This window comes from Saccopteryx leptura, chromosome 5 (assembly GCF_036850995.1).
Source record: "Saccopteryx leptura isolate mSacLep1 chromosome 5, mSacLep1_pri_phased_curated, whole genome shotgun sequence".
Taxonomy (NCBI): Eukaryota; Metazoa; Chordata; class Mammalia; order Chiroptera; family Emballonuridae; genus Saccopteryx; species Saccopteryx leptura.
Window position 1 is genome coordinate 190,331,161 of NC_089507.1, and position 17,465 is coordinate 190,348,625.

At 39.8% G+C, this 17,465-nt stretch overlaps 1 protein-coding gene across 2 annotated transcripts in view; it reads right to left on the reverse strand.

The window, feature by feature from the left end:
- The window catches only part of PLCB1 (phospholipase C beta 1), a 686,820-nt gene that overhangs the window by 173,561 nt on the left and 495,794 nt on the right, over positions 1 to 17,465 (reverse strand). For both annotated transcript variants that reach the window (XM_066387177.1, XM_066387178.1), the window contains exons 10-11: positions 11,563 to 11,709; positions 1,614 to 1,771 (exon numbers count right to left, since the gene is read on the reverse strand). In XM_066387177.1, the coding sequence (XP_066243274.1) occupies positions 1,614 to 1,771; positions 11,563 to 11,709 (305 nt within the window). The remainder of the gene's footprint in view (positions 1 to 1,613; positions 1,772 to 11,562; positions 11,710 to 17,465) is intronic.

Here is a 17,465-nt window from a genome sequence, read left to right on the forward strand (position 1 = left end):
GGCGACCTCAGGGCCTTGAATCTGGGTCCTCAGCATCCCAGTCTGACTCTCTATCCACTGCGCCACCGCCTGGTCAGGCTAATTCATCCAATATTTTGGCCTGTCAGCACCCTCACCTTCCCATTTTCTATGGCCCTGTCCCTACTCTACCTTAGTTACTCAAATACTTGGGTTCCATGTTTTGGTTGCTTAGAGCAAGAATGAGTGACCTGGGGTCAGTTCTGCCCTCAGAACCAGGCAACCAGGTAATGGGGCTTCACACCATGAGACTTGTGCTCTAGACGTTGTCCTCTGACCCTTTTCAGCTAATTCCCTTCCAGGGAGGTGAGAAACCTGAGTCAGCCCAGAAAATATGGAAAGCCCACGTATCTCCTTCCTAGGTCACTATCTAGGTACCAAGGACCCCAGAGAGCCCCGCCCAAATGGCCCTAAGTTCCTGAGGATGGCTCCTTGTCGGGATAGGAACAAAAACTTAGATATTTGGGCTCGGGTGTCCCAATGAACGCATGTGGGCTCTGTCTGGTGTAGGTGGAGCCTAAGTGGAAAGAGAAGGGAGGTGACCATTCCTGGCTTATAGGAATGGCTGATGCTTCTTACAAATTACCGCTCTAGTCCAGCCTCCTAGATCGGATTTAAGATATCCCATCATGAGGTTATTTCAGCTTCCTGACAGCACTCAATCCATAGAGAAAAACCTGCTTTCTTGAACTTCCCTCCCCTCAAATCACCTAATGCATGCCTAAGCCCTATAAGTTTTCTTTAACACCCTGAGATAGCCCAGTTCCCCCAATATACATGCTCCCTAGGTGCACAACCCATAGGCCTGCCTGCCTTTGACTCCCCGTGTGCACTTAGGTATAAATGAGCCAAAGGCCGCATATAAGAGTCCATATTCCATTGCAGCATCACAGAATGAAATATTGTATGATAACTAAGAGTAGTCATTAACCTCATCATCATCTAGAAAGCAAACAAGCTAGAGAGATACATACAATAATATTGATCAATCTCCCAATGATGTAGAGTGAAAAAATCAAGAAACAAAGTAATGCATCCTAGAGTATGAGTCCCTTTGTATCAAGTTAAAAACTGGTGAAACCACACTGTTTACGGTTGTACATAAACTAGTGCAACTGTAAAGAAAAGGAAAGGCATGATCCCTGCAGTGGTCAGGACGGGGGTCCTCTCGAGGGGCGAGGAGGGCATTCTGAATGAAATGGGTGCATAGGTGTTTCTGGGGTGTAGTGAGTGCCTATTTCTTCATTTAAGTGGCAGATACATGGATATACACTTTATATCCATTCATTAAACTGTACAAATAAGTTGTATGCACTTTTTTACATTTAAGTGCAAGAAAAAAAAAAGAATAAGATGGCTAAATAGACAGATAACTTGGCATTTCCTTTCCTAAGACAGTTTGTTTAAATTTGGTTTCTAACAACCAATTCACCTGACACCAGCTACCCATGAATAAACCGCTAAACTTCAGCCTGTGAAATGGCAAAGATGAGTCAATGGCCTGTGGACTTCCTTGTGACCCCTGGGACCTTGTACCTTATGGGGCTTTTCCTTGCCAGCTGCCAGTCTTAGCAATGTTCAATCACACTACCTACCTTGAAGGATATTTCGGTTGTCATGGTGAACCCGTGGGTGATGACCGGTTCCTCTTCTGCCGTCCGCCCCTTCCAGCAGTCCAGCTCCACACAGCGACAGCCGGACAGGAGCACTTGACGATACATCTCAACGGAGGAGTTTCCAGCCAGCTGACCAGCTGTAAAACACCAGCAAAATGAGCCACAGAGTCCCATGGAGCAAGGAAGAGGTGGTGGCTTCCCAGGAAAGCTCGTCAATGATGGGAAAACGAAGTGGTTAAGACATTGAGGAGTTTGTCTCAGCCTTTTTTTTCTGCCTTTACATACCAGAAGGCAGTAGGATAATTTTAAGTGCAGTTGCAACTCCGTAGCCGTGGTTTTAGGGAGAGAGAATATAAGAAAGCAAGCATTGGAACAATAACAATAACTTCATCCAAATTAAAAACCTTTGTGACCAGAATGAAATACTTCTGTGATGAGAATTGTAATGACCAAGGCAGCTGAACCGTCCTCGCAGGAACGGAAGCCAAACTATTCCTGTGTCACTTAAGAATTCAATGGAAGGCACTGATTTCTTGATAAATTATTTTTTAAGATTAATAATAAATAACTCTCAGGACAAGCCTATCATCAACACACAAATGGAAGTCTTTGGTTTTCCACATTAAAGATTGTCTCTGATTTAGACTCTCTAAACCTCCATCATCTTTTCAAATAGTAAGTTTAACGATGACACATTGATGAAAAGTGTCAAAATGACTTTGAAATGGACAATATCTGCCTGGTGGAGACAGGGAACAAAGAAGACAGATGTCAGGACACCCAATCATCACATAACAAGGATGGCATTCTTGAGTTCTTTAGAGTCCTAGGAAATTCACTGAAAGGGTGATTAAGTAAGTAGGTTTGCATAATCACTTTACTGGAAAAATAGGGCATTTTAAACACACAATTCTGTGTTTGCAAACGCAGAATTGTTGACCAAGTAATCTAAAGAGTTCCTGATGCTAGATAATCAATTGACTGTTTATAATCGCCTCAAAGTATGTTGTAATAAAGGCCTTTGCTGCAGAGGGAAAGGGAATCGTGAGAGTAAAGTAGACAGGACTGTCATTTACATGTTATTCTTAAAATTGGGGGGGGGGTATTTTGGAACAAATGTTCAAGGAACGTTTGTTGGATTTATTTGCAATTATTTTTGTCACTCAAAGAATAAATAGAAGGAGTTTAATATACCTTTAAAATGTTGATCAGTTAATGTTTTGAAATCCATGGCAAGGCAATGAGATTGTGTTTGTCAGAGGCAAAAGAATCTTAAAAAAATACTGAAAAGTGGGAGGTGTGTGGGTGTGTGTTGAGTTTATTGTCCAACACCTAAGTCCAAACAAAATCCTTCTGAAGCAAACTTGTTCATTCTTACAAGGAATAATCTTTTTAGAAATTGAAGCCTCCCAAGAAAATCATATTTTGAGAAAACTCACATATTTCCATAATTGTCCTCTTCCTTGGAATGAATATTAATTTCCCTGTATATTTTCCATCATTTTGAAGAGTTTTTTTCCCAACTATGTGTATTCATATTCTTCATTATTCTCTCCTTTTCTGCCGAAAGCCTCAAAGCTGGTTTATTTTTCTTTCTGAAAATACCTGACTCCTCATTATTATATCCCATGCCCCTCATTCTATTTCCATTTGATTAAATCCAATAAATATATCTCCTGGGGCTTGGGGAGTGCCAGGGGTTGAGATTAATAACATTTCATGAGTCACTCAAGCCTTGTTATTTCTGAAACTAGTATCTGACATCATCTCTGCCTGGCTGAGAACGCCCCCTGGAGTACATTCCGAGCCCATGATGAAATTTGGGAGCTGGAGCCCCATCTCAGATTAATCCCTGGTAGTGCCCCAAGTCATAGCTCTGCAGCTTCTCACTTGACTGCATTCATTTTAGGAGTCTGGCTACATTCACTTGAGCTTTGTCTCAGATTACCCAAGGCATCCATGGATGGAAGAGACCAGAAAAGTGAAAATAACAATCCCTTCTATTACCACAAGTTCTGAGGAATTTCTCATCTTGCAGAGGGAGGATGATTAATTGCCTATACTTACATTTAACATTATCTACAAGCAGTCCCCAGAGTACAAACCAGATAGGTTCTGTAGGTTTGAAAATGTTTAAGTGTTTATATGCACAAAAATAAGGTAAAAAGAAATCCTATGTTAGTACAAACATCTGTCTGAGTTGCATTTAATAGGTAAGTAAGTATACCTATTCCAACTTATATACAAAGTCAATTTAAGAATAAACCTGAGGAACTATCCATTCATAACCTGAGAACTGCCTGTATTTCTTTTTACCAATCTCCAGTGTAAGAAAATTTCAGAATGTGATGCATCTGTTAATTAAGTGAGCTTCTTTAATAAACATTGCCTCTTTTAATAAGTGGAAACAGGGACTATTTCTCTTTGCTTTCGATGCAGTGAGAGCCATTCAGGTCACATATATGATATAATCTCATAACTACACTTGAGAAAACTGTCCAAAATACAGAGGAGGTCTTGTTGTTCACCTTGACTGTCTCTAGGGGCATGGGTTTGATCTGATCTTTTCTATAGTATCTTCCTGCTACCTTAGAGAGACCACGACACTCTCTGGAACATGTATCCAACTGCCCTGAGATGGCTTAGGTAGGAACGTGGGACAGCAGCTTTAACCATATACCTAACTAATGACCAAAGTCTGCGCATTTTCCCAAATACATTTTCTGTAGGAGAAAAAATACTGGGGATAAAAAATGACACGAGACATACTCTTCACCTTCACCATGTAGATAAGGAGGCAGGTACCTACCAGGATGTTTAAACTCACCGCAGTCTTATACTTCGGGCTGCCTTTTTTTTTTCTCTTCTTCCTCTCTCTCTTTGCCAATAGAATTTCCTATTTGGGTTCTGATATGCCTCAGGTTCCCACCCCTAGCTCTGGGGCAATTCTTAATTCTTTTCAGCCAGGCTCAGTATTTCTATGGCCCCTCTTAGTAATTCATGTGGGCACTGCTGTCTGGTGGAGCTCCAGGCTCTAGTAAAATAGTAAGGAAAGCCTAGTAGGTGAGGTTGAGGGCACCTCAGTCTTACAAAGGTTCACAAGACAAGGTCTTTCCTTGTGCCACGTGTGGACCTTATTTCCAAGGGAGGCGATGTTCAGGGTGCACCACCATCTTGAAATCATAAAGGAGCAAAAAGATGGAAAGCATCTGGGCCTCCCATGACATCAATAAACTCCGGATGTAATAAATGGCCAACTACCCTGCTTCTGGACTTCTTACTATGAGGTTCCATAATATTTTAACCATTAAGTAATAGAATCCTAAATAAGTCAGTAGGGAAAGACAAACACCATATGGAATCTAAAGAACAAAAAACAACTGAATAATCAAAACAGACACAGACTCATAGATACAGGGGACAAACAGAGAATAACCAGAGGGGAGGGGGGAGGAGGGGAGGGTGGGAGGAGGGGAGGAGGGGAGGAGGAGGAGGGGAGGGGGGATGGGCGGAAAAGGTGAAGGGACTGAGATGTACAGATTGGTGCAGTGATGTAAAGTACACCAAAGGGAATATAATCAATACCATTGTAAAAATGGTGTATGATGCCAGGTGGATACTGGAAACATCAGGGTGGAATACTTTATAAAGTTTACGACTGTCTAACCACTAACTATGCTGTACACCTGAAACTAATACAAAATAATGTTGACTGCAAACTACAATTAAAAAGAAATAATTGTATCCCATTACAACAAAACACACCCTGGCTGTTTAAACATATCTTCATTTAACAAACAAAGAAACAAAGGCTATGTAATGTACTCAGTTCATCTTCTTTCCACTCTGCCACCCAACCTCCATAGGTTTGTGTGTGCTTTAAACCAAAAATAAGTTATAAAGGGTTGCATATGTTGAGGGCTCAGGGAGGTGGAGACATGTGACATGAGGGAGTGACATGTGGTCTGGGCTGGCAGTGGAAAACAGACAAGGGTGACACTATGCCTTGGATTATTTCTAGAACTCTTCTGCAGCCAAGAACATACATGTGAGAGAGGAGTTCAATAATTATTTGATACATTCAATCAGATAATGTAGTCCATAAGAGGAATAACTAAAACCTAACGTTATGTTTTCTTTTTTAGGTTGAATAAGGATGTTAATAACTCAGTTAGACCATTTTGCCTGGCTGGTGTATATGGAGCCATTATTTCCCAAAAGGTTTGGAATATGGGAAGATTTACAAAGAGCTGAGAAACTACAGGCTGAAATGAGTGCATGCTGTTCTATTCAGAGAGAATTTTGTTTTGAATCATAAGGGTAGACTTCTCAAGGAAAAATAATAATTTCAAACATAATCACTACTTGATGTACTGCCAAGACTATCCAAACCCTAGAAAATGACCATCATAATTAAAAATCAACTCATTGTATGCAAATATTTCTCTCAATCATCCGATTTAATTTTCCTCCTGGGTGTCTTGATAGTTAACAAAGGGGCAATAATGAGTAGAGAAATAGATATAAAAATAATAATGCATTGTTAAATTGATTGGTTTTCATACTGTAGATTTAATTTTTACAGTCCATTTCGATGCTCAAAAGACAACATTCTAAATATAAAAATTCTCCTTGTTTGAATCTAGACTGTCATTTCTCAGGAATACCAGTTCCTAAAATGCTCTAAGAAAGTACGTAGGGTGATGATAGAGGGAGGAGGGCTGGTCATTACCTTAATAATTGGAGTCTGTAAGCCTTTATTCCTATATTAAAAACATACTGCAGGAGGTGCCTATTTTGTTTGTACCTAGCATTTTAAAAATTTATTTAAATTGAAAAACTTTCCTTATACCATCAAACACCCTATATATAAAAAAAATGTTTCTATGGAAAAAGTTTCCACTTGTTCTGGAAATCACTGTAAAGTACAGGGTGTGGCAAAAATAGGTTTACACTTGTGAGTGTACAAAACACAGAGTTTATGCTTGTGTTATTATTTAGTAATAATTGTATTAGTTTCCACATGGACAACTGTAAACCTACTGTAGCCCCATCCTGTATAAAAATCTAATTCATTTCCTTAGTATCAATTTTAACATTTGATTGGATCCTATGTATTTAGTTATACATACACTAGTTATATTTTTATTTTATAACATTCTTAATTGACCTTGGGAAGTTTAAATTTCTGTATCATTGATGTTATTTTTACCCATAGACTCCTGAGAGATATGAGTTCTACATTAGATTTTTCTATAATTAAAACAAAGATACTAACAATATTGTATAAAGTAAAACCAAATTTTATCTTTAAGTCAGAAGAGGATTTTAGGCATAGCTTCAAAGAGTCTATATTAGAATTTATATGTGATTTTTTGGCTAATTTTATGGACTTCTTTTAATTCCCCTGCAGGAAAAGAAAAGACATTGATATTCAGAAAAGGTAATATTGTTAGAATATGATTTTTATACTGAAAACTTTGGTATAATAACACAAATCTCAGCCTGACAAGGCAGTGGTGCAGTGGATAGAGCATCGAACTATGATGCTATGATGCAGAAGACCCAGGTTTGAAACCCTAAGATCTCCAGCTTGAGCATGGGCTCATTTGACTTGAGCGTGGGCTTACCAGCTTGAGTGCAGGGTCACTGGCTTAAGTGTAGGATCATAGACATGAGTCCAAAGGTTGCTGGCTTGAAGCCCAAGGTCACTGGCTTGAGCAAGGGGTCACTTGCTCTGCTGTAACCCCCTAGTCAAGGCACATATGAGAAAGCAATCAATGAACAACTAAGGTGCTGCAACAAAGAATTGATGCTTCTCATCTCTCTCCCTTCCTGTCTGTCCCCATCTAACCGCCTCTCTGTCTCTGTCACTAAATAAATAAAAAATAAATAACAATAGCTCAGAAAAGTGAGCAAGATAAGTTTTTTAAAAACCCTAAAGATCAGAACATCATTTAATATCGGTACCATAGTTTTTAAAAATGAATATTTGAAAATATGTAAATTATAATACTAATAGAAAATAATTGAGAGAATTGGTTTACTTGTTCAGAAATCATGTATATGAATCAGATGGTGGTGACAAAACGCACTATACAGAAATTTGGAGATAGCTAAAGCACTATACAGAAATTTGGAGATAGCTATTTGAATTCTTCATCAAAAAAAAAGAGTGTACTTATTCCTAAATTGTAAGTTCTTCCTTTTGAGAGCTATTGGTCATTAATATGTTAAGACCCTAAGTAAACTAACTAATGGTGCCGAATTCTGTACCACATTTGTGCTTCCCAAGCTAGTCAGAGGAAGGGCAAATCAATGATTCTGGGATAAATTAATTGGACTGAAAATCTTTAGTGAAATGCAGTTAAAAAAAAAAACCCAGCAAAAATTGAACAGGATTCTGTAGTTGGTTTGCATTAATCTTGAACAATTTTTTTAGAACTATTATTGTGTTGTTGGCAAAGCAAATGAATAATTATGAATAATTTGTTAGGCATGAAGATTGATAAAGGAAGCATAGCTATAGAATCAAGAATTTAAATTGGGAGGTAAGAGTGGAAATACTTTTGTGCACTGTGCCTTAACATGAAAAATATATATTTAGTATCTTGTTTTGTTCAAAGAAAAGATCTAGGAACAACATTCCATAGGGCAAAGCAAGGTCCATATTGCTGTTACTCACACAGTTTCTTTCCCACTGAAAGGAGCCAGGAATTATTAGGGTAAGTCTGAGTCCATGTGCTTTGCAGAAATGAACAAGGTGAACCTGTAAAACCTTTATGTGCCAGAAAGCAAAGACATTTTCAAAGATCAATGGTTGATGCCAAAAGGACATAGAAGTCCACCTAAAAAATGTTACCACCAAGTGAAGCTGAGGCAATTTGAACATTGTAAGGGGAATAGTGGCTTTGAGCAAACATAAAATCTGAAAACCATAGGTTCATAGCGATAAATAGAAGGGGAAAATTAATGTCCTTTGAAAGAAGGTGTAAAGAGTGTATATCCAGGCCGACTTGTTATTCTATTATTTTGTTATCATTGCCTCATTTATTATTTATGACAGGTAATAGGAAAAGTATATTAAATACATCAGTTGAAAGTATTTTGGGACTTTAAAGGACTATTGGTAAAATTACTGCATACTGTGACCTCCAGGTAAATGAAACCAGGTACAGTGTCCAAAATTTAACTGGACATCCATTGAAGTAGATATTTTTAGGAATCCTTATGGTCCTGAGTATATGAAAAAGGCAAGATTCCATTATGTACCAAGATCTTTGAAGTTATATTTCTTAGGTTTTTATCAAATCAAAGTTCTATACCCTTAACGTGAGGTTTTATAGACCCCTCCCCCTCACATTACATCTTTAATTTTAATGTCCATGTGAGATTTAACATTCTCTTTAGTCATGAGTGTAGGTCACAAATCACACTAGGATGAATAGGACCTGTGACTTTGTCATGAGTAGAAATCACAGATGTTTTCATATCAGTCTTCTCGTTGCAAATATCACAACATTATTTATACTAATTTTAATTGTGTTAATAAAAATGTATATTATTTTACCACATATTTGATAAAAATATTTCAATGAAATTTATTTCCTTTTTACTCCTGTGTATTTTATTTTATATAGCGAACACTGGAAGGGTTCAGAGGCTTTACTAGACTGTAAAATAGGTCAGTGGTACCCAAAAGGTTAAGAATGCCTGAGAAGGGTAAAAAAAAAAAATAAAAAAAAAAATAAAAAACCTTTATAAAGGCTTATAACCTTGAGTGGGAGCTGCAGAATTTTTTGAAGTACGCCTAGGAAACTGAATCCAAGGAACTGAGTTAAGTGGACACTCTCATCTTAAAGTTAGTGCTTTTAAAACAAAGCTAAAAGTATTCCGACACTTCTTTGATCCAGAGCCCTGGTTTACATCACTTCCCTTTGACTCTGGGCAGATTTGTGGCTATTTGGACAAATAAATAAGCGACAGGCAGAACTTCAGACGGTAAAGGCAAAAGGCAATTGATGTATCTCCGTGTTCTTGGGACAGTTGTTCTGGCAGCTGTGAGCCTTCAGATAAAGAAGTACATCTACCTGGGGCTGCAATGCTATGAGGAAGCCACATGGCGAGGCCTCCTGTTGGCAATCAAGTCAGCAGTCCTACCTGAGCCCAGCTATTGTGTTGGCCCAGCCCAAGTGCCAGACATGTTGGTGGAGAAGCCTCCAGGTGATTGCAGCACCTGAGGTGTTTGTGTTTGTGTTACCCTGAGCCATTCACTTCCACGCTGAGCCCAAAGCACCAGGGAGCAGAGACAAGCCATCCCCCGTGCCTAAAATTCTGACATGCAAACCATGTATCCAAAAAAAAAAAAAAGAGAGAGAGAGAGAGAAAGAAAAGAAAAAATGGTAGCTGTTTTATGCTACTGAGTTTTGGAGTGTTTTGTTAATGCAGCAAGAGATGACTAGACCAGGGTTGGGATGATTCAAACATGAATCTAGTTAAGTTTTATGGCAGGAATTTCTCTTAGTAATAATGTCAATTGAGACAAAGTAGATCACAAGTAAACTGAGGGCCAACCAGATTTTCCTGAAGATCATGTAAGTTGCAGTTTCAATGACTAGAACTCAGACTATATGACTGAGTAGATGGTCTCAGGTTATACAGAATCACCCTGAGATAGTCCATTCTGGTTGTCTGGAGGCTACATTGCTCTCTGTCATTTCTATTCTAAACTATTTTCCATGGAATGTGTGAAACCAGGCCAATACTCAACTTGATACCAACACAAATTGCATTAGAGCCAGGAGAAATAGGGCTCTTTAAGGAATTCAGAAGAAAAAACTGCTTAAGGTGCCAAATGGCTGAACCCTTTGAGACTATCTTGGACACGACTATGAATATCCACTGACAAGGGATCGCCCTTGTCATTACAGACATAGGATTGGGGGCTCACCCGTCATGCAAATTGCACACCCCTGTGTAATGGGCCATGAGCACATCAAAAGCTTTCCTATGGCATGGTGAACACTTACAACTCCCAGATACTAAATGAGAGCCCAGAGTTATGTTGTGCTGTGGTTTTCAGGTCTCTCTATCTTATATTCATTTGGATAATGAATTGAGTGAAGCAAGAGACTGACATGGTTTATAAAGCTTTTTTTTTTTATTAACCAGTAGAATTTTTTAAAATTCTTTTAAATGCCTGTGATTAGACATCTGCCATGCAGTAAGTATTCAGGAAACATATTTTGATAATAAAAACATTTTGGCTTAATCAAACCTCTATTTATTACAAACTTTAATTTTAAGCTATGTTAAGATATATAAATATATCTGATATGTATGCATATATATGTCTTAATATTTTTCAATTTAATGATCTACTAAAAACTATAACAATTCTCAACTTAGGATCAAATTAGGAAACACTTGTTTTTTTCCTCCTTCTTTGTAATATTTACAAAAAATATAGGTTGTCATTTACAGGTCAATTTTTTATACATCTTAAACCCTGTTCCATCTTAAGCAAATTGGTAATTGGCTTTGTGCTGAAGTCATTAAGCCCTTCAGAATTTTTCTGCAGATAAAATAAGTCCAGAGAGCTAAGTAAGACTGCCAATGGCTTAAAGGACACTGAAGAATGAGTTCAGTTACACAGAAATTTCATTGGCATGAGGACAACAGACACGGACACCTTTTAGGAGTAACTTGTAAATTTAGATAGAGAACTGTGTGAAGAAATGACAGTGTTTCACAAACACGAGGATGTGACTGCTTATGTCTGGAGCCTCTGGTCATGAGCCCCAGTTCTCAGGGGCATGTCACCCGAAACAAAAGAGAGTATACCTTTACTGAGAAGCAATGAAAGGAGAGGTTGGTGGAATTAGGTGAGACTGGCAAAAGTAACCGTCAAAGAATTAGAAATCCGTACCTGTGAGGTAGGTGTTGTGCGAGGAATTAATGAAATAGTGAGAGAGGGGCTGAGACATATCTTCATTCAAATCCAGTTTCTCAGGTGAAACGACGCCATTTTCTTCTCCATTCAGATAGCGCATAAATCCATCCACGGAGATCTGTCCTGGAGAAGTGGGGAGTTAGGAAGAGTGTAAATGTCTTTTTTTTGTGTGTGACAGACAGAGAGAGAAATAGATAGGGACAGACAGGAACGGAGAGAGATGAGAAGCATAAATCAGTTTTTCGTTGCGACACCTTAGTTGTTCATTGATTGCTTTCTCATATGTGCCTTGACCAGGGGGCTACAGCAGAGCAAGTGACCCCTTGCTCAAGCCAGTGACCTTGGGCTTCAAGCTGGTGAGCCAGGGTTCAAGACAGCAACCTTGGCGTTTCAAACCTGGGTCCCTGCATCCCCATCCAACACTCTGTGCACTGTGCCATCGCTTGGTCAGGCTTCTTTTTATGGGTTGCTGGTATCATGTGGTTTTAATTATTTTTTCCCCCAGAAAACTCTGCTGTTATCCAAAGTAGAAGACAGTAGCCAGAATTGCACTTTAATATAGATAAACAGTAGTCTAGAATTATTCTGTGTCAGTGCCATTACCTCCAAGTGCCACAGACAATAGAGAAAAATATGGTAACTTGAACCTTACCGCCTTTTAGAGGGTTTAAATACCGAAACACCAACCTTCTGTTTTTAAATATAAGAATGGTTATTAACTTCATGGATGAACACAAAAGTTATTAGCACTTATCTCTGGGTAACAGAATTAGGGGTAATTTTCCAAATTGCCCATTACAAATATATGTTACTTATATAATCAAAAAAGATAATTTGCAAGTGGTTTTATTATTTAAAATGAAGTGGAAATGTTTTTCAGGAAATGATTTTTTTCTTTAAAGAGCCAATGAAGATGACCACAAATGAGTCTCTCCTAGGAAAAAATATTAAAGACTGATTAAAAAAGAAAGGAGGCCTTTAACTTTCTTACTTCAATTCCTCCTTTGATGCACAGACATTATTAGGTAAGGTTCCTAGCACTTAGACCCTACCCTGGGTTATTTCAATATAGAAATTAAGATAGAGGGATAAAGTATTTATTTCGAGTGTTGTCAAATGTCAGCATAACAAGATGCTTTCTCTAGCCTTCCCTGACCATCCTGTACAAATAGCAGTCCCTCCTTCCTGCTGGAACTTTTTTTAATTTTTCCATTGATTTGAGAGAGAAAGAGAGAGAGAGATAGAGAGAGAGAAAGAAGGGAGAGAAAGAGAAAAGCATCAACTTGCTGTTTCACTAAGTCGTTTCATTTAGTTGTGTGTGCTTGTTGATTGCTTCTCACAGGGGCCCTGCCCAGTGAGGGGGGTGGTAAACCTCCACAGCCTCTGGCATACCATATTTATACTTTATCCACTGAGCCACTCAGCCAGGGCCTTGTTGGTACTCTTATCACACTCTACTTAATATTTCTCCATCAGTCGTTTTATATATTTACTGGTTTGTTACTTTTGGAGTCCTTCTACAGGACTGGAAGTTTCATGAAGAAAGACTGTTATTCTGGGTTTCCCTTGAATCACACACCAAGACCAGAATTTGGTTATTAGTTTATTTAACAGGTGTTTCCTTGGAAACACTGGTGGGAACGAGGGAAGGCTGTCAAGAATGGGGAATTATCGAGCAAATCGCCACTGTAGGCAACTGAAACTGAATCTCATTGGGGAGCCACTAAGAGATGGAGTAGAACCTGTACTTACGTGTTGTCTCCACTAAGGGGACAGGAAGTTGGAGTATTTAGACACCAAGTTCCATTAATCACAGGTCAACTGCTTCCGGGAGCATGAATGTCCCAGTAAGTACTTTTGGCCACCACACATTTGGGAAGAGAGGGCTTGAGGAGACAAAGAAAAACTCCAGCAAAGAGATGCAGACACTCAGTGGAAAGTCCAGCCAATGGAAAGGGCTTTTGTCAGGTAATTCCTGATCTGCAGAACACAGAACAATGCCTGGCACCTCAGTGCTCAATAACTATTAGTTGAAAGAATGACTATTGGGTTCCACAAATATTAACCTCTATGTATTAATACATATCATGAGTGGTTTTGTGCATTGTCTTGGCACCTAAATCCCTGAATTCAATTTGTATCACAGAGAACTAAAAATGGTAATTCTGAGTTCAGCTGTAAATGATACTTCAGAGGAAGGATTAAGACAAAAACATCAAAGAAATGCAAGGACAGCCTACAGAGCAGAGAGGCAAGGGCAGGCATGGTCTGGCTTTGATTGATGGTCTGTGATGGTCAACAAGTATGCGTAAGAATCAAGGGAGGGTAGGGAGATCTGAGTCCCAAGCAAGAGTCCTGGAGAGAATGCAAGTTTTATCTTTACCCCCTCGTCCCACATAGCAGAAGCGCTAATAAAACAGCATTACATGTCTAAAGCCATCAGAACTGACCCGGAGAAAGAGGCTAAGATAATTCAGAATAGGGCGAATCAATCCTTAAACAATAGAAGAGATGATTGTACTTCATACCATTGCAGAAGGCAAGGAAAATGCCTTTATCAGTACCCTCTCCGCTTAACATCTTTGTTCAGCCCTGAAAGAGTTTTTTTTTGAGAATCACAAGGTGTTTCTGGAAATAAATCCACTAGCCACAGAAGTGCCTCTTAATAAGGTCAGATGACACAAGCTGGCTCCTCACTGCACCGAGACTTCTGAGCCTGGTGGTGCATCCTTGCACCCTCCTTTCCCAGGACGCTTTACATGAGCTCCGTGGTCCAGGGAGGTCAAAAGAGCAGCAGGATGTGATAGAAAGCTAAAAAGCTAACCTCTGAACAGAATTCACGGTGCCTTGTAGTCAGGCTCTTTCCTGCTCAGTATGTGTTTTTTGTTTGTTTGTTTTTTAACTGGGATGGTAAACTTATAAATTGCCCTATCATGGCCTCAAAACATAGGCATGGAAGTACTCCTGAGCTAGTCCTGGAAGCAGATGGGTGGTGGCAGCAGCAAAGTGCTAAAGAAAAAAAATGATAAAAACGCTGTGGAGCATCAAGGACAGAAACGTGGCTGGCTGTGTTGACAAACATAGCGTTTGGGGGTTTTGTGTATTTATTAACTTTTGGTAATGAATTCTGACTCTCAAGGAAGTATATTGTATGAGTGTGAGTCCAGTAGGAAAGGAAGAAATATAGCCAACCAGCCTTGGAAGAGCTTCATGAATTTAATCTATTTCCAGTGTAATGTTGAACACACATTTATATATTGCTTGCTGTATGCAAATATTAACTCGTTTCATCCTCACAATAACTCTGGGAGATGGATACTGCTTTCATCCCTATTGTATCGACACAAGGCAAGTAGCTTGCGCCAGGTCACAGCCTGTAAGAAGATAGATTGGGTTCCATGCCATTAACCACTATGTGATGCGGCTACAGAAGACGCCGCATGTAATCTATTACTAGGAGAAGGTAAATAATAATAATAGGAGGAGGAGGAGGTCATTATCTGAGCACTGACAATGTGCCAAGCACAGAAATCCTATGAGGGACGTACTTCTAAATTCCTATTTTCAGTTGGACCAACTAAGGGGTCAGAGAGGTAAGCAACTCATTTGAGGTCACAGGGATGTTAGCGTGAGAGCTGGATCTGGATCTCACACCGGGGAGACAGAAAGAGATGGCGGTGAGTAGGGCTGGTAGCTTTCCCAGCTCTGGTCTGCAGGAGGGACACGGATGATGGTAAAGAAAGGCTCCTGGCCCTGGCCGGTTGGCTCAGCGGTAGAGCGTTGGCCTGGCGTGCGGGGGACCCGGGTTCGATTCCCGGCTAGGGCACATAGGAGAGGTGCCCATTTGCTTCTCCACCCCCTCCCCCTCCTTCCTCTCTGTCTCTCTCTTCCCCTCCCGCAGCCAAGGCTCCATTGGAGCAAAGATGGCCCGGGCGCTGGGGATGACTCCTTGGCCTCTGACCCAGGCGCTAGAGTGGCTCTGGTCGCGGCAGAGCGACACCCCGGAGGGGCAGAGCATCGCCCCCTGGTGGGCAGAGCCTTGCCCCTGGTGGGCGTGCCGGGTGGATCCCCGTTGGGCACATGCGGGAGTCTGTCTGACTGTCTCTCCCTGTTTCCAGCTTCAGAAAAATACAAAAAAAAAAAAAAAAAAAAAAAAAAAAGAAAGGCTCTTGCCCCTGTGGCGACTGGCTTCACTTAAGGCACCTGGAATTAGTCCTAAAAATAGTCCTGAATGTGACCAAGGAAGAGTTTTCTTTTTTTTCCCCTCCACGATTTACTTATCACACTAAAAATGTACTACTTGAATCTTTCTGTGAAAAGGAGCAGGGCTCAGGCAGGACAAATGACCCATCTGGCAGAGGCGTGAGGATTAGCTCTTTGATGGGGATTTGTCTATCATGGCACACAATTCTTTTCCAGACCGAATTTACATTCTAGTCTTTGCAAGTAACTTCTGGTATTTTTTTATTCTCCAGCCCGGTTCACTAAGAACTTGTAGGAAAAAAAAAATACCTCTCTGACAACTTGTTATGTCAGGGTGAGGACAAAAGAAATGCCAAATAGAAGATGTGACATTGTTTTGTAGGTTTTGCAAAAAATATGCAGGTGAGTTTAAAGAAAGAAAAAGAACTTGAGACAAACAAATCACAGCTTTTAAACACCAGAAACACAGAGAATTCTCTACAAGTTCAGCCTAGGAAGACAGATGGTCAATAAAGCTACTAAAGTCATCACACAGCTGGGATGAGAAAGTGGACGCCATGTGTACCAGTTAGCATGGCCACCAGCCTCATTCTGTTGAGCCAAATACCAGTTAGGCAGGATCTGACTCAAATGTTTGGATGTCACTGGGATTAGATGTTTGAGAATCCATTTATCAGCATTCAATCCCCACTCTTCATGTAATGATCCCTGAGCATGTTGGAATGCTACTGGTCCAATGACTTAAAGCCTTCTAAGTCACTTCATCCATGCACAGCACTAAGAAGCTGTTTCCTTGGCTCATGTCTGTTCTTGGTGCTGTGACCCTTATGTGAATTCTGCTAGAACAGCTTAGGGAAAACAAGTGCAGATGGCCTTAATACCCCATGACTCACCAAAATCTATTTGCCTGCTTTCAGAAATTGTCTATTAAATGTTCCCTTTTCAATTATCTTTGCTTGGGCGCAAACTTTCCTATTACATTTGCCAGCTGTGTTTTTGTACAGTACACAAACTTGGCAGGTTTCTTTATCTATTTTACCAATATCTTTCCCAATCCTGGAGTCAGTATATTCTGTATGATGTTCTCAGGCATTTTTACTTTAGGTTGAAAAGCGTCAGACATCCTCATTCCTTCATGATTGCTAAACCTGTTTTATCACTATAACTGTATGCCAGTACAAGCCCAAGATACTGTGTGACAATGGCCACCAAATGGCTACGTGCTCTTCTCAAAAGACATTGCAGATTGACCCCATTACCTGGGTGTCATGGATTTGTGTGTCCCTGCAGTTCTCTCTGTATTAAGTTGAACTGGTCAATGTGGTTTTGTGTGAAAGTTCTTATAATCATAAGACCTAACTTTGATTTAGCACTTTCCCCTTTTACAAATATTCTCATATCTGCAATGTAGGTACTCCTCACTGCTCTGCTTAGTAGATAAGACAGTGTTTTAGTATTTAATGTGACAGAGAAATGTTTATCTGGTGAGATTACACAATCCTTTTACATTGACGTGGCTACATAAAAACAGAATCCAGATTAGAACCGTCCATGAGCTTGGAGTCTTTCCACCAGATTTATGAAGGACTGATTTCTTATTCAGAGTTAGAGGGCATAAGGAAGCAGCTCGCTGCATTGTATTATTGCTCTGGCACATTGCTCTATCTGAAGTGAGC